Below are 23,737 nucleotides of genomic sequence, written 5' to 3'. Positions count from 1 at the left end.
ACTACCAGAATGTAATTACCGAACCTTACCAGACCGGATTCGCATCACAGTCTTTATCTTCGTGCCGTGAACAATACCGTGACACTTCTTACCTTATCCTATCATAATTTTGTTATTATTTTATACGCTAATAAAACTTTTTAGCTTATCACATGCTCTATGGGATTAGCCGATTTTGCACCTGAGTTAGGTCACGACTGTTAGGGAACGATGAAGCGTTGTCTCATATCATTTGGCCCAACAGTTTAAGACATCTCGGTGGAATTCCTTTTCCAATTGCATTCACTTGCTTACAGACACACACGAGCACAAATAATCGCTCTTGACCAGCTCGAGAGAAGAATAGCTTGGGGCACATCGTGTGTGAAACGCGTTCAATTTTTCACCATCCAGACGCTAATGGCAATCGTTTAGACTGTAGATTGAGCAAGATCGCGTATATACGATCTGTTTGAACGGAAATTTCTTAAAATCGCAGTCTCTAAGGCCCCAGATGGACTGGGGACTCACGTCGCTTGCAGCTTGCGTTGTGATACAGGGTTCCGGCTTCTTATCGCTATTGGTCAACGTAAATAGTTATTCTGGCTGCGCTAACCCTCAAATGGGCATCGTCAATTGTATTCGGGTCTTGTAAAAGTATAAATGGAATGGGCGGCCCGGTGTGTGTAGGTGACAGCGGCGCCATTACTAGACATTACATTACTAGACTTATCAATACCACGTAGTTGGATAGTCAGTCCTTACTACGGAGGGATGGTCCGGGTGGGATTTGAAACCACGGTCCTGTTGTTTGAAGACCAGCGCCGCTGTCGCCTACACCATCGGGCCGCCCCTGTCCGTTACTGTGGATATAAAATAGCACACATGCGCCTCTTAAACATACACTCTGTCTAAAACCGGTGGAACCCATATGTGTGGAAGGACAATAAAGGAGACCGCTACAATGAGGAGCTGTACGATGATGGCGATGATCATCGTCCAACAAATAAGACTCCGGACTCCAGTGGTCATGAGAATGGTACCGGACGACACAGCCCTCAAAGGCAGGGCACATAGGCAGTGGTGGCAGTAGTTTCAAACTGAGATAGAATTAAATTTGTTCATTTATAGAAAGGCTATTGCATTGTGCACTATTCAGAAACAGTGCAACAGTTTATCAGTAGTGTTATCTTACCTCTTGTTCATTTCAACAAAAAAGGCTTGCCGTTAAGAATACTTTAATTTCTAGTACGATATACAGGTATGGAAAGCTAAGACTAGCGCATGAAATTGTGAGATTAATACACGGAGTGAATCGTACCAAACACATACACACAAAACAACAAACACAGAAATTTATAATATTTGGAAGCTGAATAACAATTTTTGGAATACTATATATTTAACCATAAAAACATTTGTCCCATTGTTTTTCTTTTTAATAATTTTATACAAAACATTACAATGAAATTTTACACCGTTTTCATTACCTTTTGCTCGTGTTGTATTATTACTACCTTCTTGACTAACCTCCCGCCCCGCATCTCCCTTATCGGTTCCTTCCGCCTGTCTATCTCCAAGGTATTATTAGCTGGCGCAACGCAACGGGTTACTCTCTTTAGTTCAAATGTCCGACTAATTTGCTGAACGAGCATTACTTTTCGGTAATGCACGCTTCGTATGCTGACGATTTGCTGGGCAATGGATTGGATGAGCCATTCTTCTTCAGGCGCACCGTCGCTTCGCTTTGCCATAACAAATGCCCCAAAACAATACTTCCTCGAGTATCGGTTCTTGGCCACAGTACCACCTCTTTATCGGGAGGAAAGATGATGGGGAGGTGCTTTGCCAAACAAAAAATGCGTGATCTTGCTCCGGCAAGTCTGGTACCAGCGGAGTCCGGGTGTCATTGCTATGCCTTTTTAAAGATTTGTTATCTCGTAGTAAAACCTGTGTCTTTGCATTGTTTGACAAAAGTTTCATTATTGCTAGTACGAGACACACGTGTGTTTGTAAGTGTTCCGATATTTCCGAGCTTCATCGACAGTGAGACAGGAACAGGGAAGTCTAGCAGAGTGATTGACTAGATTGTAAAACTGGTCTGCATTGTGAAATAGTGTGAAGGAAACACTTCCCGCTTACGAGATAGGATGTTTGTTGCTTAGTACTAGCAGACCTATAATTACCAGCGTGGTTTTGTTTTATTGTTTCTTCAGTGAGTTTTCTTTGGACTATGTTTGAGCATTCAGTTATCTAAGGTTGAGTGTTGAGTGTGACCATTGCACCATTGCATTCCATGTACATTTTTACCTTTCTCGCTAACGTCTAGCTCGTGCTAATTTTAATTTATCGAAAAAAAAAACCGTTCATTCCATGGTAGAAAACAGTTTTGATTTTTCAGCAGAGCCCTGCTCTCGTTACACAATTTCACAGTTAGCTTTGTGCGGCTGGCGCTTGAATTGATCTCAGAAGTTTCATTGACTGGGTTACGTGACAACGTTGGGGTGTTTGTTAGTGTGTTGAGTTACATTTTCGCAATCTTACAAAGAAAATGAAGAAAATCCTGAAAAAGGGGGTCTAAAACACACATACAATTTTTCTACGGGCGATGTGTGTGTGTTTGGCTAGCTCTACAAGAATGCGTATGACTGCGGACAGAAGACAGAAGTCTAATCCAACTAAACTTGTGTCCCAATGTTTCTGTAACTCTGGTTGTAATTTGGCACCATTCGATAGTGTAGAATTGATCTGTTTTCTTAGGAGTTCCTTCATTGACTGTTCATGTATGAGACGAAATAAAAAGAAAGGGCCGGTTTTGTTAAGACGGGCGTAGTTTACAAATTTTCTCCAACCAGATAGGATGGACCAGGGCTCTAATCTGTGGCTTTATCTGGCCCTTACTTAACTGTACCTGTGTTTTATTGAGTGTATGCATGTTGATAGTTAGTTGTATTGGTTGTATTGTATTGATTGTTCACCTTTGTCTCAGAGGCATAGTGTGTTTACGTTACGTTCAATGCTACATCGTTTGTTTGTTTCGGTTTGTTTTTTGATTCGTTTTTTTTATGAGTTGTAAACTATTGACAGCATAAATTCGTGTAGGTTCCCACGGGATGCTTAACTCCTCCCCACCACAAAAAAGGCCCACCTCCCGCCAATGTCGCTCCTTATAGTATGAACTTGTTTTTTTTTTTAAGTAGATTCTAAACGTGTTTCTGTGTGTGATTTATGCACTTCCCCACCCAAAGTTAATACAAATGAGTCCAGAAAACAGCGCGCGCAATTACTCTGGGAGAAATAAAACCACATCTTTCTAACAAGAACTACATGCTTTTACACATTTTACAACACCACAGCAGCATATTATCGGTGCGAGATCGTACCCGTCTATAAACCTCACCTTTTCACATTAGCTCTTTCGTTTGCATACTTTGCACTTCTCAACAAAACTTTCCCTGCCCATTGCACCGTACCGCGCTGCGTTTCATTCCATTATCTAAAAAGTACAACTGTTTTGTTTTTTGTTTTAATTATCTCACTTTTATGCTTTGTCTGTATGCGTTTTTGTTTGTCGGTTTTGGTTTTTTGATTGATTGTTATACTTTTTTACGCTTCGATTTTCTTTTTGTTTTACTTATTCTTTTCATTTCGTTATGAAAACAAAAAACCAAAACCTACCCAACTTTGACATGAAATGTGTTTTGTGTGTGTTGCTAACAATTTGTTCACTATTGTTTTGTTTTGTTTGTGTTTACATGTTCAATTACGTTCTTACCACTCACTTCTTGTGTTACCCTTTTCTTGTGTGTGTGTGTAATGTTGCAATGTACCGATTACGTCCGTTTGTTTGTGTGTGTGTTTCTTTATTATTAACGTCTCTTACCATTTTCTTTTTACATTACATTGCATTAGGTAGTGTAATCTATAAACATGTCTCTTTAATGAAATTTGCACCGGTTTCGTACCCGATTATATCCTTTGCCACCGTCTCGGTGTTTATAAGTGTTTACTAGCGTGGGCTACCATTATTTGTTTCTAGTATCCTAGTGTTTCGACGTGTTTTTCATGTGTTCTCTTTCCTTTTCAGTTTCGGGCATTAATTTAATTATAATAATAATCATCATTTTCGTTTAGTTATTGTTTTGCTTCGTGATACAGAACTAAAGCAGTGGGAGGATTTTTGCATCGCTTGCCCTTCTGTTACTTGAGAAATGAGATACTTGGAGAAATTTAGAAAATTTGCTTAAGATTTTTAGCGATGAAAAATTGTTTCATAAGGATCTCACCGCAGATAGGCTGTTTGTAACTAGTTCTGTTTCCTTCGGTTTCCTTTCATTTCATGATTGTGTCTGTTGCACCATTCGATTTATCATGACGGTAATGGGTTTCTTTACTGTTAATGTGTTTAAGCATTATTTTATGTCAAAGCGACCCGTTCTATGTTTTGTTTTTCTGTTGTTTCTTTTGTAAAGTTTTTAAGAACAATCATGAGCTCAAGAAATACCGAATTTCTAAACCAACGCATTCTTTAAGTCGCTGATGCACACAAACACACACACAAACACACACACACACACACACACACACACACACACACACACAATCAGTCTGGTTTTCGCACTTGACTATGTACCAGTAAAATAGTTTGTCGCTTTTGTCTCGCCTGGTGCGCAACACCATTTGCAAGGTTTTTGTTTTGTTGTTTTTGCATTACAGCTTATAAAAAGGATTGTTTTAAGTGATTTCGTTTTGGACTTTTGATTGTTTCTTAATGGTATGTTGGGTGAGGGTAAAAAAGTATTTTTTTTTTGTCATATGTTTCGCTTCTTGCTTTCTTTCTCGTTAGACAGTAGACGTTTCCATTCGTTTTCACTCTCGTGTTTTACTTAACCGGTATAAAATCGTATCTGCCGCCTTATAGTTCAGTGAGCTGTGTTTAGTGGTTTTTGGTTTGTTTGTTTGTTTTATTTTCTTCTCTGTTTTAACTGCTTACACCTTTAAGTCGCTACTTATACATACAGTAAGAAAGTCTTCGCCCGCTGACGGCTCTTACTGTCACCATGTCTTTTATTGTAGACTCATTTCCGTTAAGCTTCGATTTGCATCAAAGGGAAAGGAAGTACAAGGGTTAGTTTTTTTCACAAGACACATCAAACTAATGAAGTAGCAGTAAACTACGAGCTAAAGAAGATTGAAAAGAATTTAGATTTATTTAGCTTCTCGCTAAAACCTAACCTCGATTTTGCAGGTTAAAGAATTGAATGGAACCATACTAATGCTGCTTGTTTTTTTGCCTTTCCGAAAGGAAGTGAAACCGTTTTTAATTCATTTTATATGTAACGTTTTGTACAACTGTAGCTTAACCGTTCCACCGATACTGATACAGGCGAGCGTGATCGTACAACGTAACGGCAGGACAACGCGCCATAATGTGCTGGATATTAAGGCTTGGGAGGGCCATCACTAAAGGTAACAATGTACGTGTGTGTGTGTGTGTGTGTGTGTGTGTTTTCACCGTTACAAAACTATCCTCCCATGCCTAGCTAAATTCGAATTCTAAAATAGCAACTAGTGTACAAGACCTCAGGACACTTTTGGCAACGGAAGAAAGAAGAAACGCAGCGTAACAAAACACTTTTTTCGTTGCACAGCAGCATCGTTTTTTGTTTCTCCTGTCCCCTCATAATCCCCAAATCGAATGACTAGACTGGCCACGGAAAGCCGTTACTAGCGGAAATTGATTTTTAACACCGTTTGTGTGTAGCAAATGTCACTAAAAAGGTAAACGGTAGGACGCCTGCTCATTGTCGACGATCGAATACAACAAGAGACGCCTGTTTTAATGTCCGCCGCAATGTGTGATGTGTTCAGGCTACAAAGCATGACCTTCACTTCGGGGTGCTGGGTGAAGAAAAGTTAGATTGGATTAATTTTCTTAGCAACTTCCCGAGCAGACCGAAAATGCCGATGCCTGTAACGCGCCCTTCCGCCCTCCCGGCGTGCTTTATGCCGCTTTTTTTGTTATTATTTCTGCTATTAATTCCTTTTCATTCTGTGTGTTCGCTGTTCGCGGCCCTACCTGACAACTTCCGGTTCCGGTATGCAAGAACCCGGAGCAAAAAGCGAAACCACTACCGGGCACGGGTACGTTCGTTCGGACAACATCAACCATCCAGAGCGGACGAAAATCAGATGCTTGCGTTAAGGTGGACGAAACTTTTGTTGCGCAACTGTTATGATGTGAAGTTTTGCAAAACTATAAATAATATGGTGCACGCGTTCTGCGTGTGGTTTCGTTGTGTGTGTTTGTGTGTGCGTGTGTGTGGCTTGGGGCGAGATATATTAATGCCGCTCAGAACCATGGACCAATGTCCTGCTGGAAGTGGCACTCTATCGGTTTCCAGGACAATGTAATTGGCTTTGCCAGTGGCAAATTTTCTGTACGCCTTTTTTTTCTGCACACTTACTGGGCCGAAGAAATTAAACATCAGTTTTGTTTTCCTGTGGCAGTAAGTTTTGTAACGTGTTGGGAGGCTTGTTTTGTGGTCTTGCGTTTTGCGGAAAGAAATCAGACAGAAAATGAAAATTTATTTGAATGAAATTATGGTACAGAAAATAGTAGGGAAAGAGGATAAGTTTGGTGAAGGTATCATAATGGAAATAAAAATATATGAAAATGACTAAAAAATAAGCGGACCTAAGAAACATTATGCAACAAAACACGACGTGGCGTGAATTTGCTTTAAGCTCCACCGTTGCCGTGTGTATGATCCTCGCCCCTTTGGTGGTAATTGATGATTTCCAATTCAAATTAACAATCCTCTCCCCCCCCCCCCCCCCTCCAATCCAGGAATGTGGCCGCTTGTTGTGGCACGTCTGGCCAAGGATATCATCCACAACGCCTGGATAGCCTACCACCGACGAATGGTCAATAATAACCATCAAAGATAATACTGCAGACAAACGGTCGGTAGGATCTGTTTTCAAGCGAAGAAAAACATACGAAAAAAATGTGCGAAACCTTTTGACCTTAAAAACAAAAAGCCACAAAAAGAAAATCTGCAATCATACATACATACGAGACACACACACACATACACAGTCAGTTAGAAAACTTGCTGCTCTCATAAATATGCAATGAAATTTTGTGTCCTCCTCGTTTTCCTCCTTAGTCCAACACAAGCGGATGTCAAAGAAATCCTTTGCGAACCGAATCCGAGCCAAGCAACAGACACGCACCGTCGTTCCCCTGTTGACAACCGATCGGTAGGGGCCAAAATAAGCATAATCACTTTGGCACTAGTCAACTTGGCTGGTTCCCGAACGCCCGCCCGTACCGAACACAGCCAGCGTGAGGCTTGACAATTTATCCTTTTCCACGTCTGCCCCGAACTGCGAGTATGGTTGGCTTCTTCGTGCAAGCTCCTAGAGCGATGCCTCCAGATGGTCTCCCGGACCCGTAATGAAGTCATCGTTATTATGTGGGCCTCACGCCTCTGGGTTCCCTTTTGTGTTGGGTGTCTGCCTTTCTTTCTTTTTGTGTGGTTAAGAGTTGAAAAGTTTCACTTGCTAGAGAACGGTGCCGGGGGGAATGGGGACAGTGTCTAGCGCTCGGCACACAGACACATTGAAAGAAAGTTTGAGCCACGAAGCGCGGCTGTAATGATTAATTTTTCCCACCACATTACTCACACCGAACGGACGGTACGGATTCGGTCGCGTAAAATATCATTCGCATATAAATATCATCACACCCCATCAGGCAGCGGTGGTTATGCCAGAAGTTTAACCGAAGGGGAAGCAGCTGTGTCAGAATTTCGGGACCTGCGGTCGAAATGCCACACCTAAGCGATTTTCGCGATTGCTAAATTGCAAAAGTGAGCACTCGGTGGAGGCGTTGAGAAGGGGAACACACACTTTTGGGGCAAAGTTTGTGTTTCCCGCTATCTGCACCAGTAAAAAAAAAAAAAGGCGCTTTATTAATGCCTTTGCGCTTTGCGACTCGGACGCCGAAGTAAGCAACATCATCAATCAACAGGCGTGGTAGTTGGCGGTGGAAAGAATGCTGAAGTGGCTATCAAGACTGACCACCGGTTGCAGGAGACAGTGGTCGGGCCGGGAAAATCGTCTCAATTTTAGCGCTAGCACAAAATGGACATCTCCAGATGATGATCCGGTGCAAGCGTTTGTGCCTTGGAGCTAGTTAATTTTCACTTATCGTAGCCAAAATCGGGCTACACCAAAATCATGATCAATTTGCGTGTTTATGGGCTGTGCGTCCTGGATGCCATCAGCATCATCATTATCATTGTCATCATCACCAGCAGCAGCAGCAGCAGCAACATCGCCATTATGATGTACGGATGCTATAGTCCGTCTCTTATCCGGGAGAGCCTTCGAAAACATTTGACCAAGCAAAAAAAAAATCCTATGTCCTAGACTCACTCTCGCATCGCAAACCTTGCAGCGAGGCCCAGCGAAGCGTTGTGTGGGAAGCTCAAGCACGAACATTTTGGGTCCGGTGTATTAAAACGAAGTCTGACACCTGGTCCCGGGGCGTTGAAAGGGCGACACTACCATTTACACTGTGCTAAGGTTGGGTGGAAACGTTAAGGGCGGGTGGAGAGAGAGAGGACGGGCGAATTATCCGGTTCTTTAAGCGTTGATAGTCCCGTGTGGTGTGATACCCGGTGACCATTATCATTTACGCTGCGTGCAACATCCACCCAATCAACTTGCCCCTGGTGGTCGATGGGATGTTAATAAATTGTTGTCCTTGCACCTGACCGTCGTGTGCACCTAGGATTTTTTTTTGCATATACCTATCAGCGATCTCAGCACTGCTGGCTCACCAGTTTGTCGCACCAAAAATGGTGTCAGTAGCGGGACAAGGCAGGCCGCATCATCCTGATAAGCGACAAAATACGCAGCAAAACACATGACGAAAACGAAGTGTGACAGGGTAAATTGCACTCAGTTCGCTGCTAATGGGTTGCGAATGTTTTGCGGGAAGCACTCGGTACACGGGATTGGCAGTATGGCAATCATCAAAGGACACCCGAGCGTGTGGGAATGGTGGTTTATGCGGAAGCATTTATGCTGATGCATGTTGCAACAATTGACCGGCAGGAAAATGCTGACTGGTAGGGGGTTTTGTTTTTTCTTCTTCCTAGTGGCTTAGTGACTGGGGATGATGGTTGCCTCAGTTGATCTCTTGTTTTCGCTATGGCGTGCGAATTTATTGATCGTTAGTCTTCCCAAATGGAACCCATTTTTTCTAATGTGTGGAGGATAGAAATTGCATTTTAATTTATCACACACAACGCGCCGAGTTGTGTAACAAGAGAGATGTAAACTATTGATTAGCAGCAAACGGAAAGGGTCCGACAGCTTTGAACGATCGGTAAAACCCTTTTAGAGTGGAACATATGCTTTGTCGGTCTTGTACACCTGAGCGTGAAACTTAAGCGAATAACGTATGTGGTTGGATGTTTTTTTCCTAGCATTCGTTGCCGTTCGTATGTACGGGGACACTCACGCCATGCAGCATGGATCCGGGGGTTGAGCCAGGGACCCCGGGGGAAAAAGGAACTAGGACTTTCACGCAACTACGTTAAGTAATGTCAGCCACAAAACGGTTGTCACGCCCACGGTACCCAATGCTAAATATAAACGCATCTATATAACGTACTTCGAAGCTTTGCTTAAAAATCTTACACGCTATTAACAATTACTATCATCAACACAACAACATTTGCTTCCGGCTACCCTGCACCCTGTACGCTTATAATGTTTTATCTCTCTCTCTCCTTCTCTCTCTCTCTCTCTCTCTCTCTCTCTCACGATATCATTTAGTCCTTCCTACGTCCTGCGGTACTCTAGCATGGGTTATTTTTGTTTTTTAATCTTTGGCACACAGGCCACGACTAACGTTACACGTCTTTGGGGTACGGGAGTTGGGATATATAACCCCAGCAATCTTTCGCTTGCCAACCATTTCGTTTCCTAGTTTTGATTCGTTTCTATAATAATTCGTTTTTAATACACATCAATGTAGAAAAGGTACCTATTCCCGGAAAAGTAATATACAGCGGTCAAAGCTCAGCAACGCTTTCCGTGCACTTAGTGCGTGAGTACAAAAGGTCGAGGATGGTTTGTGTTAGGTGTAGGGTATTGAATAAGTTTAACGTTTGAATTTTTTTCTATTTCTCTAGAGATTTTCCATAAATTAACGACTTTGATTAAATAACTTGTATTAAAAAAACAGATATTTTTATGTCTATTTAATTAAAAGCAACTAATTTCGTAGCTTATAGTTGCTATTGATGCGTCTATGTATGATTTATTAAAAAAGAAAGAAATAATTAGAAGTTATCAACGATTCTGCGAGCACTGTTTCGGCTTATTGTAGTAAAACTGTTTGTGGAAAAAGTATTAATCTACTCTAAAACTGTTGCTTAGTGTCTGTATGAATGTAAATTCTTTTGGATTTTAGATCAAAGTAAAAATGGTGGATAAGTTCCTTCTAAGATGTTTAATATAATTTTTTGGAGCATTTTTCGGACTCTAAAGGCAATATAAGTTTGAAAATTTAATTGGATAAATTGACGTCTCTTGTTGGCTTAGTACGAGAGAAGTAGACATGTAAGGCAACAGAAAACTGTCACTGATCTAGTTCCTATTTTAAAGTTTAGATGTTTTCTTGCTGATTTTCCGAGTCGTTCAAATTGATGGTTTAAGTAAGGGATCAATTATTAGAATTACAAACATTTACATAAAATAAATAACACTTATTTTTGCTGCTTGCTGAAGAACTTTTATGAATTTGAAATTGTAAATTAATTATTATTTACCTATAAAAACACAAAAAGATAGAACAATTTGAGCATTTATCTACACTTTACTAGACAAAGTTTCAGTCCACTACTCAAAGAAAATGTTCTATTTTTGAAAGCAAAGCGAAACTATGACTTGCCATTTGGTGGGCTAATTTAATGTTTAAACCCAAGACATGATCTAGGTAAACTAGCTACAAAATCAACCAACATTCCTCTATTTTTATCCATATTCTCAAACAGGCAAGAAAATCACTACATCATCTCACCAAAAAAAAAAGGCAAATGCCAGGAAGCCGCCCAATTGCCACGCGAGTAACGCTAAACTAATCCAGAATCAGCAGCACCGACACCATTGTCGTCCGAGTTCTAGTGGGGTTTGTGTGAGTTTTGTAAGTATGTGTTTTATGGTTTTCTTCTTCTACTTCTTTCCATTCCGTTCTGTTTACCGTGGAGCTTGCAGCTACAGAGAACAAAATTGATTGTGCTTTTGCGAGAAGGGTTTCTCTGTGGGGCGTTCTTTTTTCCCATACTTCTTCCATCGGCCGCCATTCCCTGGTAGTCAATTGAAGGGGGGGGGGGAGGCGGCGCGAAAGTGATTATGTTTGTAGGCGGCAAATTTCGGGGAACCATTACGTGGTCGGTAGGACCGAGCACAACTTCTCCCGCCGAAAATGGTTGAAATTGAACCTTTTTCTACTCTTTTTCTTCTGTATGCGCCCGGGCGCGGTGCGTCGGGAATCGCCGGCTCAAATTGCCAGCACGATCGCTAAATTTCTTGTCTACCATTCTCTACCCCCTTGCTGGTTAGGGCTTGTAGTTCGTGGAACACTTGCTGGCCGCTGGTAAGCAGTGGCAAAGGCGGGCTGCTTTGTAAACAGAGCCTTCTGTGCCTGGGCATCTGTATTCGACACTGGGACACTGGGCTTTTTTTTTTTGGAAGCTGCCCGCCACTCTGCCTGCCTTATCCTGATGGACGCATTTTAAGTGTGAAGAGCGATGGGGTGTAAAAAATTAGTCACGATGATATGCAGACGTTGGAATTGAACTAGCTAGCTTGAAAAACAAACTGCACCATCATTTCGGTATTGCGAATATGTTCTACCCAGACGAACAGCTTTTTGAGAAGCTTTTTCGTCATTGAGCTGTATGTGAGCGTGGTTGTACGTAGAGGGTTTTTTGTTGCTGTTGTGCATCTGGAGGCTTAAAACGTGGGTATCAAGTGAAGTAATGCTGGTCCATCGAGTTAACCTAAAATTGGTCCGTGGAGATGTGATGTTGAAGTTGGCCTGTTGATTTCATTACTTTCAGTAGCTTCGGGCAGCAGGCTCGTTCACCGTTGCTACATCGCCCTAGTCTGGGATCAATTCCCACCGGTTCCACAACGGAAGGAGGATCCCCGCTATCCGTGCGTTCGCACAGGTCTTTGACGATGTTGGTCTTTCGCCGACTTCAGACTGGCTGTCGTGTGCGGTTTTCTTACCGGCTGTCTTGCTGGCGCACGCCATCGTTGATGTGTGCCTGTGTTTGTGTCGGTGTTTGGTCTCAGATGTTGGCAGCTAGCTGGGCCAGCGGGGCAGGTCTGCATCGCGGGCGCATCGCATATCGGACCGAGGATAAATCGTTAAGGAATTTCATCGCCACCAATCATCCGGTTGTACTCGGTGTAGTTTTTAATCATCTTCGCCCTATCGAGCGACTCCCGCATGAGCCGTTCGTTCTCCTGGCGCACTGAAAGGAAACAGGGGAAGAAAAACAACATAACAACAACCACATTGCGAAGGATAGGTGAGAAGCATGAAATCGATTGAACTATGTGTCCTTTCAGCACACAACGATGACGCATGTTCTGTGCAGGCTAGTATCTGATAACAGAGACCAAAGGAGCGTAACAAAAAAAGAAAAATAGAGATAACCCCACTCGAAAACAACAATTCCATTGTCCTACTATCAGTTCTCGGCGGACGAAGAATCGCGATAACTCCCCGGTTCCGTTTTTTTTGCGTATCCTTCGAGCGTTGGCAGACGCACAACGGCACGGGAAAGCATTATTCTTATTTCACGGATGAAAGGATAGAAGATAACGCGTACCGACTGCGACGAGTCAACCGGTACGCTCTGGTATTTATCAGTCAGCCAACTACTCCCAAGCAACCTGCACTGCCCCCCTTCCCTGTCCTATTGATGACCTAAGATAAAATCTTTCTTCAGTTCCGGAATTCCTGACTCTGTGGGTGGGTTGACGACGAGAATTGGGCGGTAAGTTGTTTGTTATTCCTCGAATAGTATGAATATCAATCTTTTCGTTCGCTTTTTGTTTACCATCCTTTGCTGCGTCGATCATGATGGTAGTTGCTGTTTGCTTTACTACCCTCAACACAAACTCGAACAATGATAGTAATTTATCGATTCGGTTCTCGTTTGCTAATTTGATCCTTTGCGCTGATCAATAATGTTTCCGAGTGGGGGGGAAAAGGTTGAGGTTCGCAAGTGGGAGTGATTAAATGCCTTATTGAAATCATAATTGATGAGCTTATTTTCGCAAAACGTTCATCATGTGACGTAAGCACGGGTTAACGGACCTGTTTAGCTGGGAAATATATTTGGCAAGAGCCAGTTAATTCGAATTATTGTTGCAGTACGTTTTAGCGAAAAGATTGCAACGTGACAGTAGCAACCAAAATTTAATTTTTCCTTTAGTGAAATTTTGAATGTAAAAATGGAGTAATTTATTTGTTTCGATGGTTGAAAGTGGAGAGGAGATCCGATAGTTTTTTAGCCCATTGACTTCAACAGCGAGGCTTCTATGCAGGAATCAGAGAAGAATGTCCAGGACTTCTGTGACATGTGAAAACGGTTAAGAGTGGTTATAAAAAAATCTTGTTGCGAGTAAGCGCGCGGTCGCTCTAATAGACTACCCATAGGCATCAGTAATTGATTTTGTTTGATGAATTGGTATGAGACAACCTTTTAAAGTCATTTTAACTAAGTATCAAACTGTCAAAGGATCACCTGTAAAGCTGCCCAAATTGTCCGAAAATTTAATACAGTAAATTATTAGTAGTAGTGATCGGTAACTGATCGAGATAATCAGGGTTAGACAGTCCGTTTTTTTATAATGCGTTTGTTTCAAGGGCTTGGGGAGGGTTGATCGACAATTACCATCATAATGCCAATTACAATTATCATACGGCGTCCTTTGTATCAAGTGCTATCTTCCTTTCCTTGGTCTAATGACTTTCTAGGTCACGGTGATCTTCGAATGGCTTAGTAGACTCTCTGATACCACGTAGTCGGATCACTACGGAGGGACGATCCGGATGGGATTTTAACCCCAGTCCTGCCGTATGAGGACCAGTACCATTGTCGGCTATACCACCGTGCCGCTCTCAAGTGCTACAAGCGGTCCAAAAAGAAGTACTATCTACTTCTTAAATGGTAAGCTTTTACCATACGAAGAATATTTAATAATATGAGAATTTAAATTTTGCTATGGAATAATCAAGTAATCTGTATAGCAATAACTGAAAACTTGTCATTCTACTTATCATTGCCTGCAGTTGTTAATCCAGATGTTCTGAATCCGAATCAATCTTACCTGAAAGAAAAGAGAAACCAAATTCCAAGATTACTTTTCACTTCAATGAGCGTTTTACATAAAGATTATTTTAATTAATTTTCCCATAAAAAAACCTCGTTTGAAAGCACACTTCACTGTAATTTACGTAAAGAAGATTCAATAGAAAAAAAACCACATTAAACTGACATAAAGATATAATCAAAAGTACCAAACAAAACCCACCCCACTACTCAGGGGAGTTGTCTAGAAAATTAAGTGAAACCCCTTGGGGGAGTGGTGCTGCAGCGATGGGACAACATTTAGACATAAGGGACAGCAAAGCCCCCGACGGCACCGAACCAAGAACGGTCTAGCAAAGCTTGTTGAAATAAAATTGATTTACGAGATGAAGAGTGGTCTCTCTTTCATGCTGTTGAAGTCACCCGTCGCCAGTCACTCAACAGTAAGATGGTATTTTAATTTGAATTAAATCAGATTGCTTGGGAGGGTTAATTTGCTGGCCCAGCGGAAGCCAGCACCGAACAATGAATGTTGGCCCGGTTTACAAAGCTTTACGAAGCGCACACCACAACACACATTCGCAGCACACAGCACAGCAAGCAAGAGTAAATAAAATGGCAAATACCCACGCCCTAGAGGCAAACCCCGTTGCGGACCATTTCGGTTTCGGTTTCATCTTTACCGAATCGAACCTGGTCCACCCGGGGCTTGTAGCTCGGTACGCAGTGTCCAACATTTTGCCGGCCCGCCCCACCCCGGGGATGGCATCGAAATTTAACGTTCGGAGCGAAACATGAAACAATGGAATTACATGGAATTACCATTGCTTGTTTTATGGGTTCGTTTCGTACGCATGGTGCGGTACGTTGAAGAATCTTTCGCATAAGTCTTTCCTCCTCTGCGCTCTCGCTGCTCGTAAAATGTCAAAGACAGACGATGGTGCGATATTTGTGTGGTGCGTTTTGGGCGTATGTTTTTTGTTCTTTTTTTGGAGTTTTTTTTTTGTTGTTGTAGCTGGTTTCGTATGATTTGGGGAGTGTTGAGTAGAGAGCTTTGGAATGAGTGGGCAGATGAAGGCTCGAGGGTAGATATGAGCACAACAACCAGCAAACGAAAGCTTCCAGTCCAAATGCCACCCGAGTGAGGAAGAGAAAGAGAGAGAGAGAGAGAAAAAAAAGAAGGAAAAAGGTAAAGGTCTTTTTTCAAGAACGCTAGTATGCGGGGTCGCCTTCCAGTGGTCCTGTTTTTCTAACATTTTGTCGGATAGTACTGTTCGTACCGCAGCATGATTATTTTATAATTCGCCAAGGCGGAATTTACTGCCCAAGGCGACCGTAAGAAGGATGCCGGGGTGTTGGAAGGACAATATCCAGATTAACTGCCGATGGGGCACTAACAAACTCAATTGGCTAGAAAGAAATTACAGATACTGCTGGCAGAGCAGAGCGAGCAGACCGGCCTCGGCAGGTAAACGATTCGTCAGCAGAGTGTACGCGGCACTTTGTGTGGTTGTGGATTGTCCTTCTACCGTTTCCAAGAGGATGCAAAGCGGCAGTTGAAAATAGAAATAAATATCAGAAATGCAGCAAAAAAAAGACACAATCCCACATAGATAGAACAACGTTAGGTGCGCGTGATAAAAAAAAATGAAAAAACCAAGTCCTAGAAAATTGAAAAACCTTTATTTGCGCTGAGATCAATATTGTGTCACGGCACAAAAAAATGGACAGAAATTGAGCAACAGTTCATGGTTTTCACACAACATCAAACGTGAACGTCAATGGGGTAAAGACACGAAAAGATTTGAGTGTTTAGCTCGGGCTGAAACAGCTCGTAAACGGGGAACGTTCAACCCTTGGTCAACTTGTTCAGCAACAAATGAAGAATCCTTTCAAGAAACGCACGCACACACATGTAAACGAACATAAAAACAAACAAAGTATAAAGAAGCAATAAACCAAGCCAGAAAGTAATTGTCTGTAATAGTTTTGTTCTGCACCTTTTTCTTGACGGTTCGTGCTGTGTCTGACGTAATGGAAATGTCTTCCAATGTGTAAGAAACAATCGGGTTGATGTAGAAGCGTAACTGTAGCAGTTAACAGTGGTTAACTCTTTAAAGGATAGTGGAAACCATTTTGAAATAACAAAAACTCTTAGTAACGAGCGATATCTATGATGCAAAAAATCTGCGAAGTAGAGGTTTTGCGAAATAATGGCCTCAACCACCAGGCGTCTCCATTGAGTTAAAACTTCCGCGAGAAAAAGTAAAAATGTGATAGATATTAAATGATTAATTGTTCTTCACGTAAAAGCTCTTGAAATTACTCTCTTTAAAGATTTGTTTTTATGGTTTAAATTTCCTCCTAAATGGAATATTAATTTATCTCTCAACGTGCATTGCCATAAGTAATGGTGGGAAAAACATGTATGCTCTAAGGTTTGTTTCACACTGCATAAAATAGAACTTTTGAAAATACGACGGAAAGGCGTAATACTAGAATATAAATAAATAAAACGAATAAATAAAACAGAGCTTTAATTGTGTGTCTCAATAAGTTCTTCAATTTGTTCGGGGATTTACAAGCCACCAGGCGTCTCCATTTCAGAATCGTAAATCTAAATTTATCCGTTTTAAGAAATGTTATTTCGCATATTCTCAACCATTTGCTGGAAAATATTTAAATCATGATGAGTTTCATTTTTTATGATAAAACAGAACTTTTAGTCTTAAGAAATCAACAAAATCCCCTTTTGTATAAACTATATCACAACCGAATCCGGCCCAAAGTAACATATTTTTTTAGAATCTTTTTGCAAAAGATTATGTTGATACCGTCATCGATCTTACCTGAGCGATCAACTCCTTCCTGGTTCACGTTGAAATTTGGCTTTTCAGATAAAATACGATCCTGGTACTGGCACTTCCATGAGCGATCAAATGTTGCTTTCTCTGGATTTTTGTACGAAATCATTCGAAATGAAACCTAATCGGACAAAACCAACACGATCGCACAGTACACCAGCCATGATGCTGCGGGTGCAGTTCCCTTCTTTCTCCTTGCTTCTGTTTAAGGCCACTGGCGTGGAAACTGCCGTATTGAATGACAGCTCCAGTTGTAACGGTGACGATGAACATGTGTCCGTGTGTTTTACGCAGCGGTAAGGTGGTTGAGGTGTTGTGCGTTACATTCATTGCCGACGAGAAGAGTGGTCATATGACAAACGCGCTTTCAAACGTGTAATTAACACGCATTTCGTTACAGTTTGTTGTGCTTCCGGGTTCAGACAGTAGACCCCATTACACGTTACAGCAGTACAAAGGTGCAAAGCAAAACACAATAACAACCACGGGAATAGGCACTACATAACTAAGCGATGTCATCCGAATTAGTATACTGGTTTCACTTTTTTTTCTTCGCCGCAATCGCAATCCCCTTCCAAGCTGTCCACGTTCACGACGCATAGAAGGGTTACAGTCTATGTTACTGCAGCAGCACAATGCGCTTGGGCTACATTTGCTTGCATTTATATATAAAAACCAATAAATTCTACACGTGTTGTCCACACCATATCTTCAGTTTTGCTACGTTCTGCATACACGGAGTTTAAGTTATGGGTTATCTTTTTTTTTACTTTGTTTAGTTGTTAGTATATGTTATGTTTACTTCGCTTTGTGGAGGTGTTGCCCCTTGTTTTTGATTAAGATTTGTTTTGCGTTTGGTTGTTTTTGTTTTGATTGGTTTGTTTAACGTTTAATGATTATTTTGTCTCTGTTTACGTTACTCATCTTTATTGTTGACGTTGTGTGCGCTTGTGAGTGTACTTTAAGGGTTAGATGCCGCGCTACCGGTCATGCTAGTAGTATGGCGTGTTCGCATTCCTTTCGTTTCAGGTTATACTCGTATGCTTAACTGCTTTAGTTTGCTTATTAAAATGTTTACCCAGTTATACGCCAATGCCTTCTTCTACTGTTTCCGTTTTAGTTTATCATGCTTGTCTTTTGGTTTTAGAGTAATACGTTTACGTTTACGTTACTTGTTAGAGTTATACTTTGATTGCGTTTCTAGACGATCGCGATAATACTGCACTAGATTAGATCCACTTATTGTATCGTATATGTATAGTTAGCGATTGCTCCTCCGTTGTTTGTGCGGCATGTTACCGCCGGTATTATGGCATCCGATCGCACCCGGGATCGATTACCGGGATCGCTCGGTACACTTGACAGTCGTGTTTGAGCTTTTGCTCCCATTTTTGCTTCTCTCTTTCTCTCGCTACAAACATTCGCGCAACCGCAAATAAATTACTTCATGCTGCTAAACATCCTACTGGTAAGCTCCGTGGCATGTTCGGTTTACGTTCGGTTAAAAACCGTATGGCTAGGCTCTGCCACCGCCCGTCTTATCGGCATTATCGTCTACCACCTTTCGTATCAGTGCTGCTCGCAATCGTGCGATGCCTTCCGGTGACCGCAGCCATTCCCGCCGTCGACGTCCGATGAGATTGTTTCTAAAAAAATTTGGCCGCCCTCGTGCGTAACGGTGCCGTTGCGCCGGGGTCGTCCTTGGCACTTCGTTGGATATTGTTATGTTCGCGCTAACTTCACCGCCATTGCCACTAGGGGTGCTGTTATCTGCTGCCCGTTCTACCACTACTACTGCTACTCCACGATGGGCGGTAACGTCATCGCTGGTGGTGGTGGTGGTGCTGTTGCCACTGTTCCTGCTCGTTCCATTCGTATGGCTAACCGCTACAACACTACGCCTGCGACGACGACGTCGCCCCAGGCGCTACTAACTGTGCTGCTCCACCAGACAGATGATGCCGTCGGACGTAACCGCACCGCCGCTCCCGTGACCGCTGCCGCGTGCCTGCCACCGTGACACCGGTGCATTCAGCGGACGGGAGCGGCTGAAGTTGCCGCATCAATTGGCACCGTTGTAGTGTTTGGGCGAGTCCTTCGATACCATGTAGGTCGGGATGGCGTGGATCGGTGTGTCGCGCGCGAACGTGTACTGGGTCTTGGTTTGCGTGGACGAGCTAGAGCCACCGGCACTGGTATGCGTGAGTGTCACCAGTACGGCCAGCACGCTAAACAGTGCGAGCACGAGGAAGACAGTCATAACGATGCAGACGATGCGTTTACGCTTTTTGGACGACTCGGTATCGTCGTCGAAGCTGCTGCCCGCCAGCTTTTTGTCGGCAAACTTTCGACGACCCTTGCGCGATGCACCGAGCGACTTTTGGCGGTTCATCTGGTACGTCTTCATGATCACCCCGTAGTTGATGTCCATGATATCCATCGGGATGGGCGATATCTCCGTGCGGCCGATGTCGTCCAGCATAAGGTTGGAGGACAGCTTCCGGGACGCTTTGTAAATCTTGTCCGCTTCCTCGGGCGTGAACGCCATACTGTCCTTACGGTAGGGACTCCCGGTTGCACTGATGATCGCCGGTGGCGGTGGTTCCAGATCGACGATGAAGCTTTTCGACTTTTTCGCCTTAAAGTTTTCCCGTGCATCTTGGCGCCCATTTTTGTACCGCAACGAGTAGGACTTTTTCTGATCGAAGATGGGCGATTTTTGAGGCTTAAAGTCGTCCAGAAACGGGGGATTTGGGCTAAGCAGGTGTGCATTCGAGTGCTGGATCAGCGAGCGCCGAAAGCTTCCCCCGCCACTGCCACCCACGTACGGGAGCGCCTGATCGAGACTGGTGGTACTGTTCTTCTGGTTGTACTTCTTGCTGTTCTGCCGGCTAACAAACTCAGAAAACGATTCACCCTTCTTGTCCGTGCGGCTATTACTGCGCGATCGATAGATTTCGTTCTCCAGCGATGCGTTGGCTGAGCTAAACTTTTTCGTCTCGCGTGGACTCCGATCCACAACCTCCGCGGGAATGTCCTCACCGAGGGAATGAAACTTTACCGAGTCTCGTCTTAAAAAGGCCGCATTGCGCTTCTGCTGATCGTTGAACGAGCGATGCATATGACAGTTCCGACGATTGGCGCTCACATTGGGCGAATGTTGGCGATAGTTGGCCGCCGCTGCTGCAGCTGCCGCCGCCACCGTCAGTTCCTCATCGTCGTCCTCACCACCGCCGCTGCTGACGCCTCCACCGCTGTCCTGCTTCACCAGATACTCGCGCGGATAGATATGTGTGTGCCGTACGCTGCTGTGCCGAATGATGGGAGCAGCCACAATCTCGTCCGGATTGGAGCCACCGCTGTTGCTGCGGGAATGGAACGAGGTGGCTTTACGCAGCTGATGCATCGAGGGCGAGTATACATGCAGCGTGTCCGACCGTCGAAACTGCTTCCGGGCGATGCTCCACGGGTCCTCCACCTTGAGTGACGTCGGCGAGGCCTCCCCGCGAAAGAAAACCTTTGGGTCGGGTGAGTGCTTTTGCATCGGAATAGGCGATAACCGTTCCACCGGACTGTGGTGCAAGATCAGGCTGTTGTCCAGCATGATGGGACTGCTGCCACCGGTAGCGCTCCCACTGCCCTCCCGACTTCCACCGCCACCACCCCCGCCAGACGATCCTCCGGGGCCGCCTGCACCACCACTGCCGGGCGAATAGTTGTCGATGCGTACCGAAACGGTGCGATCAGCTGACTTTAGCTTCGGCGGGCGCTTCTTGCTGATCTCCATCATGTCGATGATGGCCGGGTCCTGGTGCGTGCTTGCCGACACCTTCGCCATGATCGCCGGCCTGCGCTGCGCCCACGTACCGCTGGCTGCTCGCGCCGGTGCGTTCTGGCCCCGGGGATACCTGCGTGTCGATGCTATTGCGGCCCCTGGCTAGGCGCTGCTAGTACTGTACCCAGCACTAGCGCGTCCCGCTGGTTAGACGTGAATGTGTTCGTCCAACCGTGCAAACGGTTGTAACAGTTCAGACGGTCAAAACGACGGGCCGCTCGGCACTCGGACACACGCTGGCAGCGATGGTTCGGACAACAAACCACAACAACCCCTCCACAACAGTCAGCCACGCTCCACGTAGTGATGCTCACGATCGGTTGGCAAGTCTAGCGCACGGCAGAAGTGTAGCGGCAGCAGCAGCAGCAACGGTGACACGTGCACCAGTGCACCCCAGCCGACCTGTACCGTAGCAGCACGTAACGCAACAACATCGGAAAACGGCCGTCGCACAGGCGGGAAGGATGATCATTTGGGTAGGTTCACTGGTGCGCTTGGCGCTTTCCCTACAGTATTACCAGCAGTGTGACAAACACGACTATGACTACGTATATGGGTATGATTATTGTCACCATGCGGATGCACTTCACGGTCTCGACGGTCACTGGAAAAAGCTGCGGCGCGTGTCCTACCGTCGCTGAGCTCTTGCGTTTCACTTGGGGAGTGGAGATTAAACCTTCGCAGTGGTTGGGATTTTACTTCCCGATTATGGCACTGATTTGGATTTAAATTGCTGGGGTTTGTTGGGATGCTACAAGCGGATGCGTGCTGTTCTTCGGGGAAAGGGAAAAGTACAATTGAAGCGAATGACTTAACAACACTGTGCGTAGTATATTGGTATGTGAAGCAGTGAAGCACTGAAATGAAATGGCTGCAATAGTATCTGTCTTTTCACGATCCACAATTCACTCAGTATCGTCCGACCTTTAACGATGATGTTGATGTTGGTGATTTATCGTAGATATATTTACACGACGGCACGTTACGGGCGTTGGGAGCAATAAAATGGCCCATAAACAGTAATTTTGTTACTTTACAACAAGGGAATGTTGTATTTCACTTGGTGTATGGTTGTACGGTAGCAAGAAGAATTTGTGACTTCAAAATAACTATAAAGAATGCATAAAAATAAATATTCTACCTTCTAGTAATCCATCAAACAATTAATTTTCTTTTGTATTGTGTCTTTTACGTAGTCACAAAAGTTATCAGTTGATTTGGAGCAGCTGTGGCCAAAACTTTCAAGAATTTCTATAGGAGATTTATGTCCAGAATCCTTCAAATGGCAACTTATGACGGAACCAACAATTTCTTGTGTAATGGTTTTAATCGTATTGAAACTTTGATCCAGAGAAAACCTTGAAAATATTCTATGACGTATGGGTATTATTATACGAATCGCTTCGTCCAAGTTTGAGAATAAAACGTCAGAGTAAAAATTATTCGAAATGATCAGTTTATGACGCTGGTATACGCTAGTATACAGGGCGTTCGGGATAATTTGACAGTTACATTTTTGTTTATAGCTCGTGATCGAGTTGGCATAAGAAAACAAGCAATACGTCATTCGACAGCTAAAAGTGTACAGAACAAGCAGCAAAAAAATCCCGTGATAAAAAATGCCAAAAAAGAGTACATTGTGGAAGCGGATCACATGCATCATATATGTATATTTCTTTTTGTCGGTGAGCACGTCGTCGGTCGGAGTCATCATCGTTTTTTTAGCAAATCTCAATCAGAAAACCTTATTTAGTTATTTTGTTTCTCTTACGGAGTAGCAATCGATAAGCAGATAGATTCTGAAGACATGCCTGGAACCATAACTGTGCCTGGAACAGATATTTGGTCTGGGTTGTAAACGGGGTTCAAGCCAAACTTTCCACAAATTCTCTTGAAGAGTGGGAACCACCTATTGGCTTTTATCAAGGAATCGCATGGCTTGTGTTTACTTTTATCGAAGGGATTCATTTTGACTTGAACAGCATAAGAAAACATGTATTAAATTCACATCAAGGAGTCTAATTTATTCGACAGCATACACAGGTGTTTCAAAATTACACGTCTATCGCAATCAGATTAAATGAAGCAAATAGTCTGTCACTGTTCCTCACTCTAGCATTAAAAAACATGTCTGGCTTGCTGTGGCAGTGATGCTATTTGATCGATTTACCATAATCAATCATCTGTACACGAGCTACGAATTGTATAAAGCATTAAATAACGACATAGTCTCATGTGTCGCCTTAAAGATTTCGAGAGAACGTAGAAGTGGAAATTCGTTAATATTAGATGTGTAGACTCTAAGTCTTTCGTAAGGTACTCAAAGAACCAATGGCTGTTATGTGTCACATAATGCCAACGATCAGTCAAAACTAACATTTTTTAAGCTTCTCATATCTAAAAAAAATGCAAAATGCTTTATGTTAGCAAAGGCATGGCTAACGAACCATAACATAAATAAAGTAATCAAGGCGTAACACATCATTACCGAAAATCGTTTGCACGAACTATCTTCGACATGTGATTGTTTTGTTAAAGCCAAATGGCTTAACCATGGAAGGGGAAAAATGCACTTGCATACAAATACACGCACACAAAAGCAGAGAAAAAAGTATTACATAAAGAAACGATTTCTTTCAGGAAAA

General features: G+C 43.3%; 4 protein-coding genes across 4 annotated transcripts in view; 1 reads left to right on the top strand and 3 right to left on the bottom strand.

Moving 5' to 3' along the window:
• LOC126563481 (intermembrane lipid transfer protein Vps13) overlaps positions 1 to 19,064 on the bottom strand; it is a 136,638-nt gene extending 117,574 nt beyond the window's left edge. Inside the window, exon 1 of the mRNA XM_050220125.1 lies at positions 19,053 to 19,064. The gene's annotated coding sequence lies outside the window, so the exon portion shown is untranslated. The remainder of the gene's footprint in view (positions 1 to 19,052) is intronic.
• The window catches only part of LOC126561676 (SRSF protein kinase 3), a 415,191-nt gene that overhangs the window by 368,460 nt on the left and 22,994 nt on the right, over positions 1 to 23,737 (top strand). The window lies entirely within an intron of this gene.
• LOC126561636 (uncharacterized) overlaps positions 12,394 to 23,737 on the bottom strand; it is a 62,180-nt gene continuing 50,836 nt past the window's right edge. The window contains exon 6 of the mRNA XM_050217908.1: positions 12,394 to 12,545. Within this exon, the coding sequence (XP_050073865.1) occupies positions 12,439 to 12,545 (107 nt within the window). The 3' untranslated portion in view covers positions 12,394 to 12,438. The remainder of the gene's footprint in view (positions 12,546 to 23,737) is intronic.
• On the bottom strand, positions 19,082 to 21,127 carry LOC126561906 (uncharacterized). Its single transcript, XM_050218272.1, has one exon. It carries the CDS (start codon positions 21,093 to 21,095, stop codon positions 19,320 to 19,322), a length of 1,776 nt encoding a protein of 591 aa, XP_050074229.1. The 5' UTR covers positions 21,096 to 21,127; the 3' UTR covers positions 19,082 to 19,319.

This window comes from Anopheles maculipalpis, chromosome 3RL (genome assembly GCF_943734695.1).
Source record: "Anopheles maculipalpis chromosome 3RL, idAnoMacuDA_375_x, whole genome shotgun sequence".
Taxonomy (NCBI): Eukaryota; Metazoa; Arthropoda; class Insecta; order Diptera; family Culicidae; genus Anopheles; species Anopheles maculipalpis.
Note: the sequence above shows the minus strand (reverse complement) of the source record. Positions and strands in the feature narration are given on the sequence as shown.

Excerpts from the sequence above, each read along its gene's own strand:
- LOC126561906 (XM_050218272.1), bottom strand. The coding sequence starts at position 21,095 with ATGGCGAAGGTGTCGGCAAGCACGCACCAGGACCCGGCCATCATCGAC.